General features: G+C 42.1%; 1 protein-coding gene across 1 annotated transcript in view; it reads right to left on the reverse strand.

Moving 5' to 3' along the window:
- LOC121869971 (myotubularin-related protein 6-like) overlaps positions 1–16678 on the reverse strand; it is a gene marked incomplete in the record, with an annotated part of 49531 nt that overhangs the window by 22020 nt on the left and 10833 nt on the right. The window contains 3 exon segments of the mRNA XM_042371592.1: positions 5276–5410; positions 5686–5811; positions 11831–11988. Of these exon segments, the coding sequence (XP_042227526.1) occupies positions 5276–5410; positions 5686–5811; positions 11831–11988 (419 nt within the window).

Below are 16678 nucleotides of genomic sequence, written 5' to 3' on the forward strand. Positions count from 1 at the left end.
ATGGCGAGTAATTACATTGCAAAGTACTAAATATTCTAAAATCATTTTGGAATGATTAAAAAGCCATTTGAACGTTTATAATCAAGACACGTAAATTTGCTTAACAGATCCCGGCGTTAATATCTGCAGCACCTATACTGAAATTTTGAACAAAACCATTTCTTGGCCGAATGAAGAAAAATTGTAAGTCTATAGCCTGAAGGATTTTTACCAAAACATGTTTTCTCTGAACCAAAATTTAATGTGCCTAACCATATAAGCACATCCAATAATACACAAGCACCAAGAAATGACCCTCGAAAACCCATATATGAGTAATTAGTATTGGTGAAAACAACAAAAATATTCAAAATCATTTGAACATTTTCTAAAGCCATTTGAACAAGTATAATCAAGATCAAATTTTGCTAACAGATCCTTGCTACATATTCAGGAGTACTTATACTAGAAATTTGAACAAAATCAATTTTTTTGGCTGAATGACGAAAAATTGTAAGTCTATAGCCTTAAAGGAATTTTTACCTGTAACATGCTTTCTCTCTCTTGAACTAAAATTTAATGCCTAACTATTTAAGTAATATCCAGAATAATACACAAGCACTCAAGAAATGACCTCGAAAACCTATATATAAGTGGCGAGTAATTAGCATTGCAAAAAGTACTAGGTATTCTAAGAATCATTTGAACATTTTCAAAAGCCATTTGAACAAAGTTATACCAAAGATATCAAATTTTGGTTAACAGATCCTTAAGCAGCACATTCAGGAGTACTATACTGAAATTCTTCTTGAATTGAAACTATTTTTGGCTGAAAGGACGAAAAATTGTAAGTCTATAGCCTGCAAAGGATTTTTTGGCCAAAATACGTTTCTCTGAACTAAAATTTACACAGTCAAACTATTTAAGTATATCCAGAATAATACAGCTGTAAGAAAATGACCTCGAAAACCCTATAAGAGTACTGAAGATTGCAAAAGAATTAAAATATTCAAAATCTATTTGAACATTTTCTAAAGCCATTTTCCTGAAATGTTATAATCAAGATATCAAATTTGGTTACTGATCCTACAGCATGATCAGAGTACCTATACTGAAATTTTGAACAAAATCCATTTTTTTGGGCTGAAAACAGAGAAAATTGTGTCTATAGGCCTGAAGGATTTTTGACCAAAATACGTTTTCTCTGAATCAAAATTAATGTGCCTAACTATTAAGTACATCCAGAGAATAACACACACACAAGCACCAAGAAATGAGACAAGATATCAATTTGGTTAACAGATCCTAAGCAGCACGTTCAGGAGTACTTATACTGAAATTTTGAACAAAAAATCCATTTTGCCGAAAATGACAAAATTGTAAGTCTATAGCCTTTAAAGGATTTTTGGCCAAAAATACGTTTTCTCTCTGAACTAAAATTAATGTGCCTAACTATTTGGCAATATCCAGAATAATACACAAGCACCAAGAAACATCTTGAAAACCCACATATGGCGAGTAATTAGGTACGCCAGTAAAAGTAATTAAAATATTCTAGTATTCACGGAATATTTTCTAAAAGCCACATTTGAAATGTTATAATCAAGATATCAAATTTGGTTAACAGATCCTGGGTTGTTAATGTCTAGAGTACCTATACTCGAAATTTTGAACAAAAAAAATCCATATTTTTTACGAAATGACAAAAATTGTAAGTCTATAGGGCTCAAAGGATTTTTTACACAAAAATACGTTTTCTCTGAACTAAAATTTAATGTGCCTAACTATTTAAGTATTATCCAGAATAATACACAAGCACCAAGAAATGAACCTCGGAAAAACCCATATGGCTAGTAATTAGTATTGCAAAAAGTAATTAAAATATTCTAAAAAATCATTTGAACATTTTCTAAAAGCCATTTGAACAAGTTATAATCAAGATATCAAATTTTGGTTAACAGATCCTTGCTGTTAACGTCTAGACGTATACTGAAATTTGAATACAAATTCATTTTTTGCCGAAAATGACAAAAATTTTAAGTCTATAGCCTTAGCGATTTTTGGCCAAAATACGCTTTTCTCTGAACTAAAATTTAATGTGCCTAACTATTTAAGTAATATCCAGAATAATACGAAAATGTTTTTCTGAACTGATTTCCTTTAAAGTTATTGGAAAAGAATCATATTTGGTTTATTATGATTCTACAGCACGTTCAGTATAGGTACTCCTGAACGTGCTGCTTACGATCTGTTAACCAAAATTTGATATCTTGATTATAACTTGTTCAAATGGCTTTTAGAAAATGTTCAAATGATTTTAGAATATTTTAATTACTTTTGCAATGCTAATTACTCGCCACTTATGGGTTTTGAGGTCATTTTTGGTGCTTGTGTATTATTCAGGATGTACTTAAATAGTTAGGCACATTAAATTTTAGTTCAGAGAGAAAAGTATTTTTGGCCAAAAATCTTTAAGGCAATAGACTTACATTTTTGTCATTTTTGGCCAAAAATGGATTTTGTTCAAAATTTCAGTAGGTACTCCTGAATGTGCTGCTTAAGGATCTGTTAACCAAAATTTGATATCTTGATTATAACTTGTTCAAATGGCTTTTAGAAAATGTTCAAATGATTTTAGAATATTTTAATTACTTTTGCAATGCTAATTACTCGCCACTTATGGGTTTTCGAGGTCATTTTTGGTGCTTGTGTATTATTCTGGATGTACTTAAATAGTTAGGCACATTAAATTTTAGTTCAGAGAGAAAAATTATTTTTAGCCAAAAATCTTATGCATAAGACTTACAATTTTTGTCATTTTCGGCCAAAAAATGGATTTTGGTAAGAGAGGTGGTGCGATTGTGAGGAGGAGGCTGGAGGTAAGAGGGGTGGTGCGACCATGAGGAGGAGGCTGGAGGTAAGAGGGGTGGTGCGACTGTGAGGAGGAGGATGGAGGTAAGAGGGGTGATGCAACTGTGAGGAGGAGGCTGGAGGTAAGAGGGGTGGTGCGGACTGTGAGAGGAGGCTGGAGGTAAGAGGGGTGGTGGGGACTGTGAGGAGGAGGCTCGAGGTAAGAGGGTGGTGGACTGTGAGGAGGATGGAGGTAAGAGGGTGGTGCGACTGTGAGGAGGAGGCTGGAGGTAAGAGGGTGGTGCGACTGTGAGGAGGAGGCTGGAGGTAAGAGGGGTGGTGCGACTGTGAGGAGGAGGATGGAGGTAAGAGGGGTGGTGCGACTGTGAGGAGGAGGCCGAGGTAAGAGGGTGGTGTGACTGTGAGGAGGAGGCTGAGGGTAAGAGGGGTGGTGCACTGTGAGGAGGAGGCTGGAGGTAAGAGGGGTGGTGCGACTGTGAGGAGGAGGCTGGAGGTAAGAGGGGTGGTGCGACTGTGGAGGAGGAGGACGGAGGTAAGAGGGGTGGTGACTGTGAGGAGGAGGCTGGAGGTAAGAGGGGTGGTGCGATTGTGGAGGGAGGAGGCTGGAGGTAAGAGGGGTGGTGGCACTGTGGAGGAGGAGGCTGGAGGTAGAGGGGGTGGTGCGACTGTGAGGAGGAGGAGGAGGTAAGAGGGGTGGTGGACTGTGAGGAGGAGGATGGAGGTAGAGGGGGGGGACTGTGAGGAGGAGGCCTGAGGTAAGAGGGGTGGTGCGACTGTGAGGAGGAGGCTGGAGGTAAGAGGGGTGGTGCGACTGTGAGGAGGAGGCTGGAGGTAAGAGGGGTGGTGCGACTGTGAGGAGGAGGACGGAGGTAAGAGGGGTGGTGCGACTGTGAGGAGGAGGATGGAGGTAAGAGGGGTGGTGCGATTGTGAGGAGGAGGCTGGAGGTAAGAGGGGTGATGCCAGCTGTGACGAAAAAGGCATCTAAAGGAGGGTGAGGGTTGGAAGATGATACACAAAGTGAAACATGGTAAGGCTCTCACTTGTGGAGGCAGGAGGGTGCACTGACTTCTTCCTTTGGTTTAATGGTGCACTTTGTGAGGCTGGGATGTGGCGTGCCCACTTACCGCCTTGCCCAACATTTCTTAATGATCACATCCTGCCCTACCCATCACCCCTCATTGCTCTATCCATTATCCTTCACTTTACCTTACCTTCTACTCCTCACTATGGAGTGGACGGTAACAAAATAGTTATCGATACCGAGCTCAAAGGACTTTTAAAATAAATAAGTTATATGAATGTATATGTTCTTCAAAGTACTTTTACTTACCGTAAGTAACATTTCAGGTCATCATTAGTACTCTTACTATGTTACTTATTTTATTGGGACTCTTATTTCCTCAATGAGCGCCTAACACAGTTCTAGCCAAGTAAAACTCAGCACCCACCCATCACCCCTCATTAACCTACCCATCACCCCTCATTACCCTACCCACCACCCCTCATTACCCTACCCATCACCCCACACTAACATACCTACCGCCCCTCATTCCCCTGCCTACCACCCCTCATTCCCCTGCCTACCACCCCTCATTCCCCTGCCTACCACCCCTCATTCTCCTGCCTACTACCCTTCACTCCTCACCTCCTCCATCATTTTACCTTAACTGGTACCTTTGTTTACGTTACTGTACAAATTCAGCAAAGGACGACTCACATCTCACACTACCCTAAGGCTTTTATATAATGAGTGAATCTATGAATTATTAACAATGCCTCTTGAATAGTGACTCGGCTGAACAACACCATTAAAGATTCCACACTTTGTTTATACCTGGACTGTATATATTTCTTGCTACAATGAAAGTCCATCTAGGTAATAGAAACCTGTTACCTGTAGCGTATTGTATGCATGTATATGGTAGTGCTCTTTCAGCCCTACATTAAGCAGCCCTTTATATATGTTATCCTCCCTTTGAACATTCCTGGAACCACCCCTGTTTATCTAATACATCAATAAGTAGGTTAGGTTCTGAAGGAAAGGACATAGGTATGGAATGTCAGTACAGGGTATAGTATAATATGTTTTAATGACAGGTTAAGAAGGTAATGTCTCAGAGTACAGTACTACACGAGTACACAGCTGCACGTATTACACACGATGAAAATAATAACACCGGAAGTAAAAGATTATTTACCAGGTAATGTAAGAATGGTAAACCCATGTAACGGTTGACGGTCACCACAGTAAATTTGTTTCAACACCATTACGTCGTGTAGTGAAATATCGTTCACTGAAGGGATAGTTCACCGAGTCACAATTCCGGTGATAAAGTATACAGTACAATAGAGGGTTAACAAAGAAAAGGAGGGGTAACTGCTGAAAGTTACCCTTTAACTCAACAAAGTCAATTTAATACTCACTTTCGGTCTAGTGTCAACGACAGTCATGTATGTGGAATTTGGGTTTGAGCGAAGAATGCAGTCCAGTAAATCTTCATCTTCCTCACAGCGAGCACTGAAGCCTGACAGCGGCTGGGATGATCGACACAATGCTGCCTGCAAGTAGGTGCACTGATTAATATCTACAGTACAACTCTTGTTTAAAGAAACAATATAATATTTAACTCCACCGCGCACGCACGCACGTATATATATATATATATATATATATATATATATATATATATATATATATATATATATATATATATATATATATATATATATATATATATATATATATATATATATATATATATATTGTACTGTATACTATAAAATCAAAATCAGTAACAACAATCGTGATACCACAAGTGTGGAGCGAGACGCACCTGGTTCTTGTGGAGGTAGGAGAGGACAGGGAAGCGGCCCTTGCTGCGGAACTTAGAGCTGCTGAGGATAACCTTGGTGGGAGCTGAGGCGGGAACATATAGCTCCTGGGGGTAGGTGTCACAGATCTGAAACACAACACAGTGTCTTAATTAAGTGCTATTATGGTTGACAAGACAATTTAACAAAAGAACTCATATTTTTGGGGCTATACAAAAAAACAAATCACCAGTGTTGTTGAAGAATGATAAAGGGTACAGAAGATAAAGTGTTCTCTGGCGAGTCAGTTAAATCAAGACATCATCAACAAATTTCTTCCACATGTATCTAACAATGAGACAAAATTTAAACACCACACAGTCATCAATACTGAGTACAAGACAGAGACAGACAGACCATGACAACCCTTCAACTGGTAACCATCACAATCCAGGTAAATCACAGTTAATTCCCGTGACACATACAGCCATCCACACCAACTATCTGAGAAGGAGACACACACACACTGACTTGATGAAGAAGGTGGAGAGTATAAAATCAGGTAAATACATTGATTAGGTCGTGTCTTCCTGGAAACTTTGTGGCCTCGACAAGGGTCTCAAGTTTACCTAATTAACAAAAGCTTTACCTTACTTATGTCACCAGCCGCCTACCAACAACTTGCTGGGCGAACTCAGGGATCCTTATAAGCACCACTCAGTGTATTATGGAGAATGGTGGAGAGTGAAAGAGGTAGAGAAAGAGCAGATGACAGTAAGAGATGAGTGGATGACAAGTAGGTTAGGTTATGTTAGGTTAAGCAGGGATTATATGTACCTGAAGTGTGTAAAAAGAGAACAGGTGAAGTAATGGTGAATACAGTGTGAAACAAAGGGAAATATTTAAGGATTATGGTGAATACAGAGGGTAGCAAAGACAGAGAAAAGTGAAATACAGGAATGAAGAATATAACATGCAGGAAATGGACAAGATAACAAGTTAAAATAAACAAAATCGGGTGAAATTTGCTCCCCAGTCCTTGTTCACGACATGCTGGGCCAGGCTGGGGTTGATACACAGGCAGCCAGTTATGGTCGGCAGAGTAGGAAAGTAATTTATCTCAATGATCTTTGACCCTTCACCCATTTCAACCAATTTTTGTCAGGTGGTGATCCTAATTGTGTTGAAATTGTAAAGTTATGCTGTGGGCACGATTTTTTTTTTTTTCAAATCACATGAAAATTAGACACTCCAGCCTATTTCACCTGAAGATTAACTTAAGCACCTTACCGTTACTCTAACCAAACCTAACCTCCCCCAGGTGGCAATAGTATATATAATCATCAGATGAGATAATTGGGGGTTGTCTAATCTTCATGTAATCCATTATATCTACATGCAGATTGCCATTTGACCTTCAGCATTGACCTTGACCTATAAGACAGAGGTCCCAATTTAGCACAGAGTCAGGAGGTCATGCATGTTTCAAGATGATATACTCTTGGTTCATATCTGCCTCGGTGGCCTCAACTTAGTATAAGGTATGATGGGTTCTGGTAATACATGTTATAGTAGAGTTTGTGAAGATTTTTTTACATAGTTCTTAATATTATGGTTTTATATTACTCATGGGGTTAAATCAGAATACTCAAGGGATTAAATCTTCATACTTAAGGGGTTAAATCATCATACTTATGGGGTTAAATCATCATACTCATGGGGTTAAATCATCATACTCAAGGGATTAAATCTTCATGCTTAATGAGTTAAATCATCATACTTATGGAGTTAAATCATCATACTCATGGGGTTAAATCATCATACTCAAGGGGGTTAAATCATCGTACTCAAGGGATTAATGAGTTATAGTGGTAGAACACATAACATAATATAAAGGATATGAAGCTGGAAATCTGCATAATGTCGGTAGTGGCCGGGATGAGGGATGACTCGTGTAGGAGGCGGAGAGCCATTAATCACGGTGGTGCTGTTTCATAAGCGTTCGCAGACACACACACACACACACACACACACACACACACACACACACACACACACACACACACACACACACACCGGTAACTACTAGGAAACAAAAAGAAATATGTGTGGATTGTTTGACTGTTTCAGCGAATCAAAAATCACAACAAGACATAAACATCGAAAAAATTAATGGAAAGAGAATATTAATGCTGTAAAACGAATGAGATTTTTCCCAAGTCATTAGGACAAGTAATTACTAAAGTTACAAATGTTGGACTCGAGATGACTAATTAAGTTGAGTACCAATTGAGGTTTTAAAAGAAGGACCAATTTATACAAACATACATACACGGAACATGTACTTGGGCCGTGTGTGTGTGTGTGTGTGTGTGTGTGTGTGTGTGTGTGTGTGTGTGTGTGTGTGTGTGTGTGTGTGTGTGTGTGTGGACTCATTGACCCAACACCAATGAATTATACACAACGTTCCCTACTTTTAACAAGACTTCTCACCATTACACTCCACAACTCGTCAGTAAGTGCTATTCTTAGTAGTGTCAAGTCGTACCAATTCAAGAATGTTTAAAGTCATTAATTATTTTCTTTTTCAAGGGAGAGTCAAATCTGCTTAATCAGCTTAAAATAAATTCAGATTACCTCAAAGCCTTGCTGCAACTTACATATTATGTATTACCATCAACGTGTGAGGTAATACAGTATATTATACAAGTACTGTAATGGTGTTAAGATTTCGTGAAGCCTGGAAAGCCCTGCCCGTCAGCCCAGCCCCAAGTCTGCCCTCCACTCTCCCTTCATCGCCCCCTCCCCCACTCCTCACGTACCATCTAAACTAAACTTGTAAACAGTTTACACCTCTGGGTGGCAGGTTTTACACCCAGACCACCACGTTAGGTAGGGGGGGGAGGGAGCTTTTTAAGGTGTAAATTGTTTATTTTATTCACCTGTGTAGATTACAGGTTCTGATATAAGGTAAACTTCTCACTCCCTCTCACCACTGCTTATACTCTTCCTCTTCCCTACCTTTTACCTTATCTCTCCCTCCATTTCCTCTCTCCCATTCTCTCACCCCCTCTCTCCTCCTCCCTCTTCCCTTCCCCTGACCTCTACCCCCACTTTCCTCCTGTCCTTCCTTATTTTAACCTTTCACTCTCCCACCCTACTCACCTCCCACCTCTCACCCTCTCCTCCCTTTGTCTCTCTCGCCCCTCTGGCACCCTCTCCCTCCCTCTCACTTCCACTCTCCTCGGGGTATCGTGAGGCAGGTACCAATTGCAAGTTTAAGGATCTGTTCTTACTGGCTCTCACTATTATTTGCCTGGGTTACGTGTCCTGGGAGGGCGAGGGAGAGAAGGGAGGGAGGGAAGGGAGGGAGGGAGGAAGGAATCGAGGGGGAGAATCAGAGAAAGAGAGAGAGAGAGGAGAGAGAGAGGAAAACAGCCAAGAACAAGAAATTAGGGAAACGAAAGGAGGAGGAGGAGGAGAAGAAATAAAGAGTGAGATAGAAGAGGAAGGAGAATAATGAGATAAAAATAACATAAATAACACGATATATTTTGCCTCCCATTACCTGATTACAAAGATAATTCCCCTTACTGCCACTCCCATGATGAGTCTTGTTGTTAATAATACCTGGAGTTGTTGCTCTCTCTCTCTCTCTCTCTCTCTCTCTCTCTCTCTCTCAGGACAAACTCTTCCAACACTTCTCCCCTGAGTAAGGTCTACGTCATCCACTGATCCACAAATCATCCACCTGAGCCGCCACCTGTCGCTGTCATCCATCATCCACTCGTCCCTGTGTCTATCCATCGTGTTATTGGTCTATCTCTGTTCCTATTATCTTCCTTATTCGTCTTCCACGCTCTCCCTCCCATCCTCCTCCTCCTCCTTCGCCTTCACGTAACCTAACCTCACCTTACCATTAAAAGACCCTCGTAGGACCATTAAAAAACCCTCGTAGGACCATTAAAAGACCCTCATAGGACCATTAAAAGACCCTCCTAGGACCATTAAAAGACCCTCCTAGGACCATTAAAAGACCCTCCTAGGACCATTAAGACCCTCATAGGACCATTAAAAGACCCTCCTAGGACCTTTAAAGAGCCGGCCATTAAAAGACCTCAGGACCGGACCATTAAAAAGACCTCAGCCCTCATCGGACCATTAAAAAGACCCTCATAGGACCTTTAAGGCAGGGGCCATTAAAAAAGACCCTCATAGGACCAGTAAAGACCCTCATAAGACCATTAAAAGACCTTCATAGAACCACTAAAAGACCCTCATAGGACCACTAAAAGACCCTCATAGGACCACTAAAAGATCCTCATAGGACCATTAAAAGACCCTCATAGAACCACTAAAAGACCCTCATAGGACCACTAAAAGACCCTCATAGAACCACTAAAAGACCCTCATAGGACCACTAAAAGACCCTCATAGGACCACCACCTCATTATAAGCCATACCCGGTACAACGAGGAGAGGCTGTTAGGTCCCTGGGGCTCTACTGAACAAAGGTGGAACACAGGTGGAACACAGGTGGAACATTCCTCAAGTTCATCACTCTTCACAAAAACTCATAACCTATCATAATGTTCACCTCCTTACCTTTATGTTCAACAGTACAGGTGAGTAAAAAAACCTCTCACTCCTACTAAATAATAATTGAATATACTTCGTTCACTAAGGAAGAAAGCATACCTGTTCTCCGACACAGAAATACACAGTAAAACACACACACACACACACACACACACACACACACACACACACACACACACACACACACACACACACACACACACACCACTCACTAAAGTTGAGATACAGAGTTTATCTCCTAGGGAAACCTAACCAGAATAAATAACAGCCAAGATAACAAACCAACTAACGAACCCACAATTTCTATAGTCACTAAAGGGGTGCTCCAAGGGAATAAAAAGGGAAAAAAAGTTTTAGTTGGAGGGTAGAATCAAGGTAGTCTTATCCCACCCCCCACCAATACTCCTGTCTATTATAAATTAATCTCTACTATATTAATTATTTGTATGGGTAACTACTACGTACATTGTATTAATAATGTATTGAGTATTATCATATTGATGTGTTCCTGGGTGTCGCCATCATCACAACAGAGGAACAGATATCCCCCCCACACACACACACACACACACACACACACACACACACACACACACACACACACACACAGAAAATAGCTACTTCCTTTCATCCCCTTGAGTTCCTACTACCATTCACTGCACAATACAAGACACATTCCCAGCCACCAGGTAATCCACCCTAATGAGAGCTCAAAATAGCGCTCAATCTGGATCGGAGATATAGAATCCTGGAAATAGAATGCCTCCAGCAGTAGAGTGAAGCCTCCAGCAGTAGAGTGAAGCACCAGCAGTCAAGTGAAACCTCCAGCCCAGTCGAGTGAAGCCTCCAACAGTAAGGGGTAAAGCCTCCAATAGTAGAGTGAAGCCTCAGCAGTCGAGTGAAGCCTCCAGCAGTCGGTGAAGCCTCCAGCAGTTGAAGGTGAAGCCTCCAACAGTGAGTGAAGCCTCCAACAGTAGAGTGAAGCCTCCAGCAGTCGAGTGACCTCAACAGTAGAGTGAAGCCTCCAACAGTAGAGTGAAGCCTCCAGCAGTAGTGAAGCCTCAACAGTAGAAGAGTGAAGCCTCCAGCAGTAGAGTGAAGCCTCCAGCAGTAGTGAAGCCCCCAGCAGTAGAGTGAAGCCTCCAGCAATAGAGTGAAGCCTCCAGCAGTAGAGTGAAGCCTCCAGCAGTAGTGAAGCCTCCAGCAGTAGAGTGAAGCCTCCAGCAGGCTCTCCAACACCACAATATTGATTTCAGTTCACATCCTGACGATTATTATTTGTTTAAAGTTTTCATCCGCAGTGGTCGGGCGTTCTCCACCTGGATGTGGTGGTGGAGTGTGGTGGTTGATCTACCTGGTGGTTGTGGTTGACTGTGGTGAAGTGTGGACGTATCTCATAATTTTGGTTGAGTGTGGTGGAGGGGGAGAGAGAGGATGACCTTCCTAATAGTTGTGGTTGAATGTGGTAGTGGAAAGAGGGGGTGACGTACAGTATATCATGGTAGTGGTTGACCTACGTGATAGTTGTGGTTGAATGTGGTTGAGGATAGAGAGAGGGTGGTGACCTACCTCATAATTGTGGTTGAGTGTGGTAGGGGACCAGGCCTCACAGGGGACGCCCATACGGTGGTACTCTGCTGCAGGATTGTACAGGTCCCAGCCATCTCGCTTATCCAGGTCATCGTTGCTGGCGGTGTAGTGGAAGCAGTATAGGTCCTCCAGGTGTACTGTTGAGAAGCGGAAAACTCTTTATTAATTAAAAAGGTAAAACAGCATTAAAGTCTACTGGTGAAATGTAAATAGGAAAAAATATTGATATGAATTAACATAGCAAGTGTTATATTCTATTAAAAACTATACAACAATGGTGAAATTTAAGTGAAAAAAAAATTGAAATTAAAAATGTAAAATAACATACTACTCCAACTACTGAATATATACCAACTTTACAAACTGAAAGGAAATAAGTTAAGTTAAAAACAGTGACGAAAATTAAGGCAACTTTTCCTCCCTCTCCTAAAAATAATATTCTCACCTCAATTTTTCTTTCCGATAAATATAAAAAAATAAATTTATACAAATCGAAAACAATAAAATAAAATCTATGTACAAATACTCGAACCAAATCCATCAACACAAGGAACAAAATCCTCACAAGTATTCATCACTGTCTCTAGACCAGGGTAAGGTAACACTCGAGCCTGTCGTCAAGTGTCACAACCATTCACTGTCATGACGTTCAAGACAACACGAATAATTCCCGGGCGAAAAAGTTTTGAGAATTTAAAATGTGGGGCCTTAAAACTTCTCCAGTGTTAACTTCCTGTCGAATGTTGTCGATTTTTCTGTTTTTGTTAGTGACTTGTCTTGAGGGGATGAACTACACCAGAGCCTGTGTTGATTGGCTGATGCAACTCGATGACGTAACTGTGTAACTTATGACTATAGACAGTAAGTCAATTATGACGAATATTACGTTACTGGCTTTCACTGGCTTTGGTCGTATTTGTTCTTGATGAAAATGCAAATTTACTGTTGTGTCCTTTTTTCAGGAGGATTTTTCGTCTTTTTTGTTTCATAAATAAATAATTTCTAATTATGGGATATTGACATGTACGTAATGTGATGTCAACACCAATGCTTAATTCTGAAAATTGTTTGGCCACTTGAAGCACGACCTATCCGAGTGTGAGCGACCAGACAGGAGCTGCAGCATGACTTATTGGTATATAAACGACATGATAAAGGGACTGCAGCATGATGTATCGGAATATAAGCGACCTAACAAGAGGTGAGGCAAGACAGAGAGAAGCATCGGCGTATAAGCGATCTGTCAAAGGCGTGATGGATGGTGGGCTGGTCGAGATAGGATATATTGATGCACGTCAAGACTCACCCTGCGCCAATATTTTCCCATCCTGCTTGAAGGGTGAGATTACCACGCACCAGCCTATACTATTAACTATTCAACTATTCTCTCAATATAAATATGAGGCTTTCCAGTACCACTCTACCGTAATAAAGTTCAGATAAAAACAACACAACAGCAGTATGATTACAACGACCAGCGATAGAAAGCGACATTCATTTGATGTTCCAGTGAGATTAAAATGCTAATGAGATGCATAATGCAACTTGAAGCTTATACGGTTATTCATTGTTTTATACACTATACATCACTGAGTGGGTCGACATGGCCTCTCATAACGTAACCTAATCGAGAGAGAGATGAGTAATGAAAGTCGAGGAGTAAAAACCAACAGCAAAACTAATTGAATCGTCTTTGTTATTGATGTTTATTATATGGTTTCATCTGACGGTGACTTCCTCCTCACCCCACCATCAGTATTAATGGTGTAGAGTCATTTACTAAATTACTCGTGTATATTAGATGAGTAAAGCGGCTCTCATACATTTTCAGTCTCACGGCAACACACAAGTTCGAATCTTTCCAGGGACAATTTCATCTTTATCTCGATACGCGGCTTCGAATCCCATCTAATACGTGTTTTCTAAAATTGCACAAGTTTTTATTTCCCAGTTGTTGTTCCCCGCCATTTCCAGCACACGCCTCGGAGCTGCCGGTCATCGTACTCAGGCAACACAGAATCATATTGTCGTTATTGGAATACCATGAGAGAGAGAGAATGAACAGGCAACTCTAGTAGGCATTCAATGACGCTTATAAACGTCACTATCATTACCCGGATGGCGTCGCACGCCTGCTGGGAGCACAACAAGCACCGCGGGAACTAATGATCTTGTTTACAAATTTACCCCGTTATACGCTTTCTCTGGGGGGGGAGGTCAGGCACTGGGTGTAGTGTCTGTGGCAGGACCTGGAGGGAGGGTCAGGCACTGGGTGTGAGTGTCATGTGGCAGGACCTGGAGGGAGGGTCAGGCACTGGGTGTGAGTGTCATGTGGCAGGACCTGGGGGGGGGTGTCAGGCACGGGGTGTGTCATGAAACAGGTCAAGGGGACGGGGGAAGGGGAGGGGGGGGAGAGGTTGTTAGTGCCACATAGTTTTATAACACGGTGCGGGAGTCGTGTGCCACCATTAAGACAGAGTGGCATCATTTGTGTGAATAACATTGATATATAGATCAGGTTAATTAACTTAATGTATGTGTAATATATACCTGCGGCCCCGTGTTGGCTCTGGCTCCATCTAGACACTGTCACGTAATTTTGTGTTAAATAGAAACGAATATCATATTAACTCTGTCTGCCTGTCTGTCTGTCTATCTGTCTGTAGGTTAGATTACGTGTCGCCGTCTGTACCTGTCAGTTTCTTTATTAGACGTATTGACACGAAGGCCCCACGACGCACCACCCCAAGCTATGTTGTCTCCCAGGTAAAGGCTCTCCCAGGTAAAGGCTCTCCCAGGTAAAGATTCTCCCAGGTAAAGATTCTCCCAGGTAAAGATTCTCCCAGGTAAAGATTCTCCCAGGTACGTCAGGTAGATCTCCTTCACAAGTGAATTTCAACCCATCAGCATCACACTTCAACACAATCTACTGGTCACTAACACAAACACGTCCACACACACAGAGATTCTAGTAACTTCAATTTCATTTCCGTCCACATTTCACTCCACACTTTCACGGGTCGTCAGTAGAACCATACCAAGCCTTTATCCTCAGAACATCGCCAGCAGGAGTAATAATCCTCATCTGGCGTTTCTCTCTACGTCAGACTAATGTTCGTCCGTGTACTAGCTGTAATGAGGGGGGGGGGGTTGTCTTTGTAGTGCGGGTATAAGAGGGTAATTAGTATTTAAAGGGATGAGGAGCTGTACAGGTATACCCTCGTTAGTCACAAGGTCAGGTGTAAGACGGAGGACAGGATGTTATATAGAATACACATCTGCTATATACACACACCTGTTATACACACATCTGCTATATACACACACCTGTTATACACACACCTGCTATACACACACACACACACACACCTGCAATGCACACTGAGACCTATCCTGTCTGTACCCACCAGGCCTCACCTCTCTCTGTGAGTGGGCAGGTCAAGAGGCCACGCCACATAAAGGAACTGTTCTGCTCCACTGCACGCCCATGAATACTTAAATATTGTACACACACACACACACACATACACACACACACACACACACGTAATCTTTCACATTCTGATAAGTCAATTTATTACGATCAGTGTTTTTGGAAATCAGGTAAATGACTAACGCAGAATCCTTACCAGTCAGATCGTTATACTTCTGTAAGTCTCATTAACATCGAACTACGGTGCAGCGTGCGTTAAGAACCTACTGCTGGAGGTACCTCGCCTCGTTAGTGAGGAGGGAGAGGGAGGGAGGGAAGGAAGGAAGGAGGGAGGGAGGGAGGGAGGAGGGAGGGAGGAGGGAGGAGGGAGGGAGGAGGGCCATAGAATCAAGTGAAGCAGATGCCTCCAGCGATCAATAATTTCCTATTCAAAAGAAAATAACGAAGGAAGGAAGGAGTTGGGAGAGGTGGGGAAAGGGTTGGGGAGGAAAGGGGAGAGGAAAGGGGTAGAAGGGTATGGTAGAGGAGGAGGGAGGAAGAAGACCCTTCCCTCCCTCAATCCTCCCCACCTGGAGTTTTCCTGCCTGGTCAGTTCTCATAGTGTGGCAGAAGGTCGTTAGTGTTAATGGTGGGGGGGGATGCTGCCCTCCAAGACTACCCCTAACTACCATACCATCCCTCCTCCATCCCATACCATGTATGTATGTATGTATACATGTATGTATGTATGTACAGTATGTATGTGTATGTCTTTGTGATTCTGGGGGTCAAAGGTTAAGGTCAGGTCTCACACACAAACGCACATTGCCATTAGTGGATTGTCGTTAATTTTTTTACTGTGTTTACGGATTAAGACATGTGGTGGTTGATGATGATGATGTCGATGGTGGTGGTGACTGGTGGTGATGGTGATGATAATGGTGACGGTGGTTGGGGGGTAATGTTAGGATTGACAGACGTATGGGGACTTGAAGACGTACAACAGTTCCTTCCGCCATAACATAATGCCACAAGGAAGTGTGAAGGACGCAAGGAGCAGCGGGAGACCTTGATGTAATTACTTTTTGATGTGTTGAAAGTGTGAGGGAGCAGCTGCATGGTGGCGCTGACAGCACTAACACTCCTGAGTGTGAGGCAGGCAGCTGCCTGGTCTGAGTTGACGGTGAGAGGAGGCAGCGTGTTGCCCAGATCATTACCACCCGCCTAACACTGTGGGGGCAGGATGGTCCTCTCGTGGCGTGTGGCCACCGTGTCCCACAACCTGGCGATGACTGACTAATAGACCATTATCATAACACTTCCAAGCAACAGAGCGATCACTAGCCTCTGGCGTCACTCTCCAACCCGCAATGATCCACTAATGGCAGCTTACTCAAGCGAAAAACACCTGCCTT

Source organism: Homarus americanus, unplaced genomic scaffold (assembly GCF_018991925.1).
Source record: "Homarus americanus isolate GMGI-L3 unplaced genomic scaffold, GMGI_Hamer_2.0 scaffold14467, whole genome shotgun sequence".
In the NCBI taxonomy this organism is placed as follows: domain Eukaryota; kingdom Metazoa; phylum Arthropoda; class Malacostraca; order Decapoda; family Nephropidae; genus Homarus; species Homarus americanus.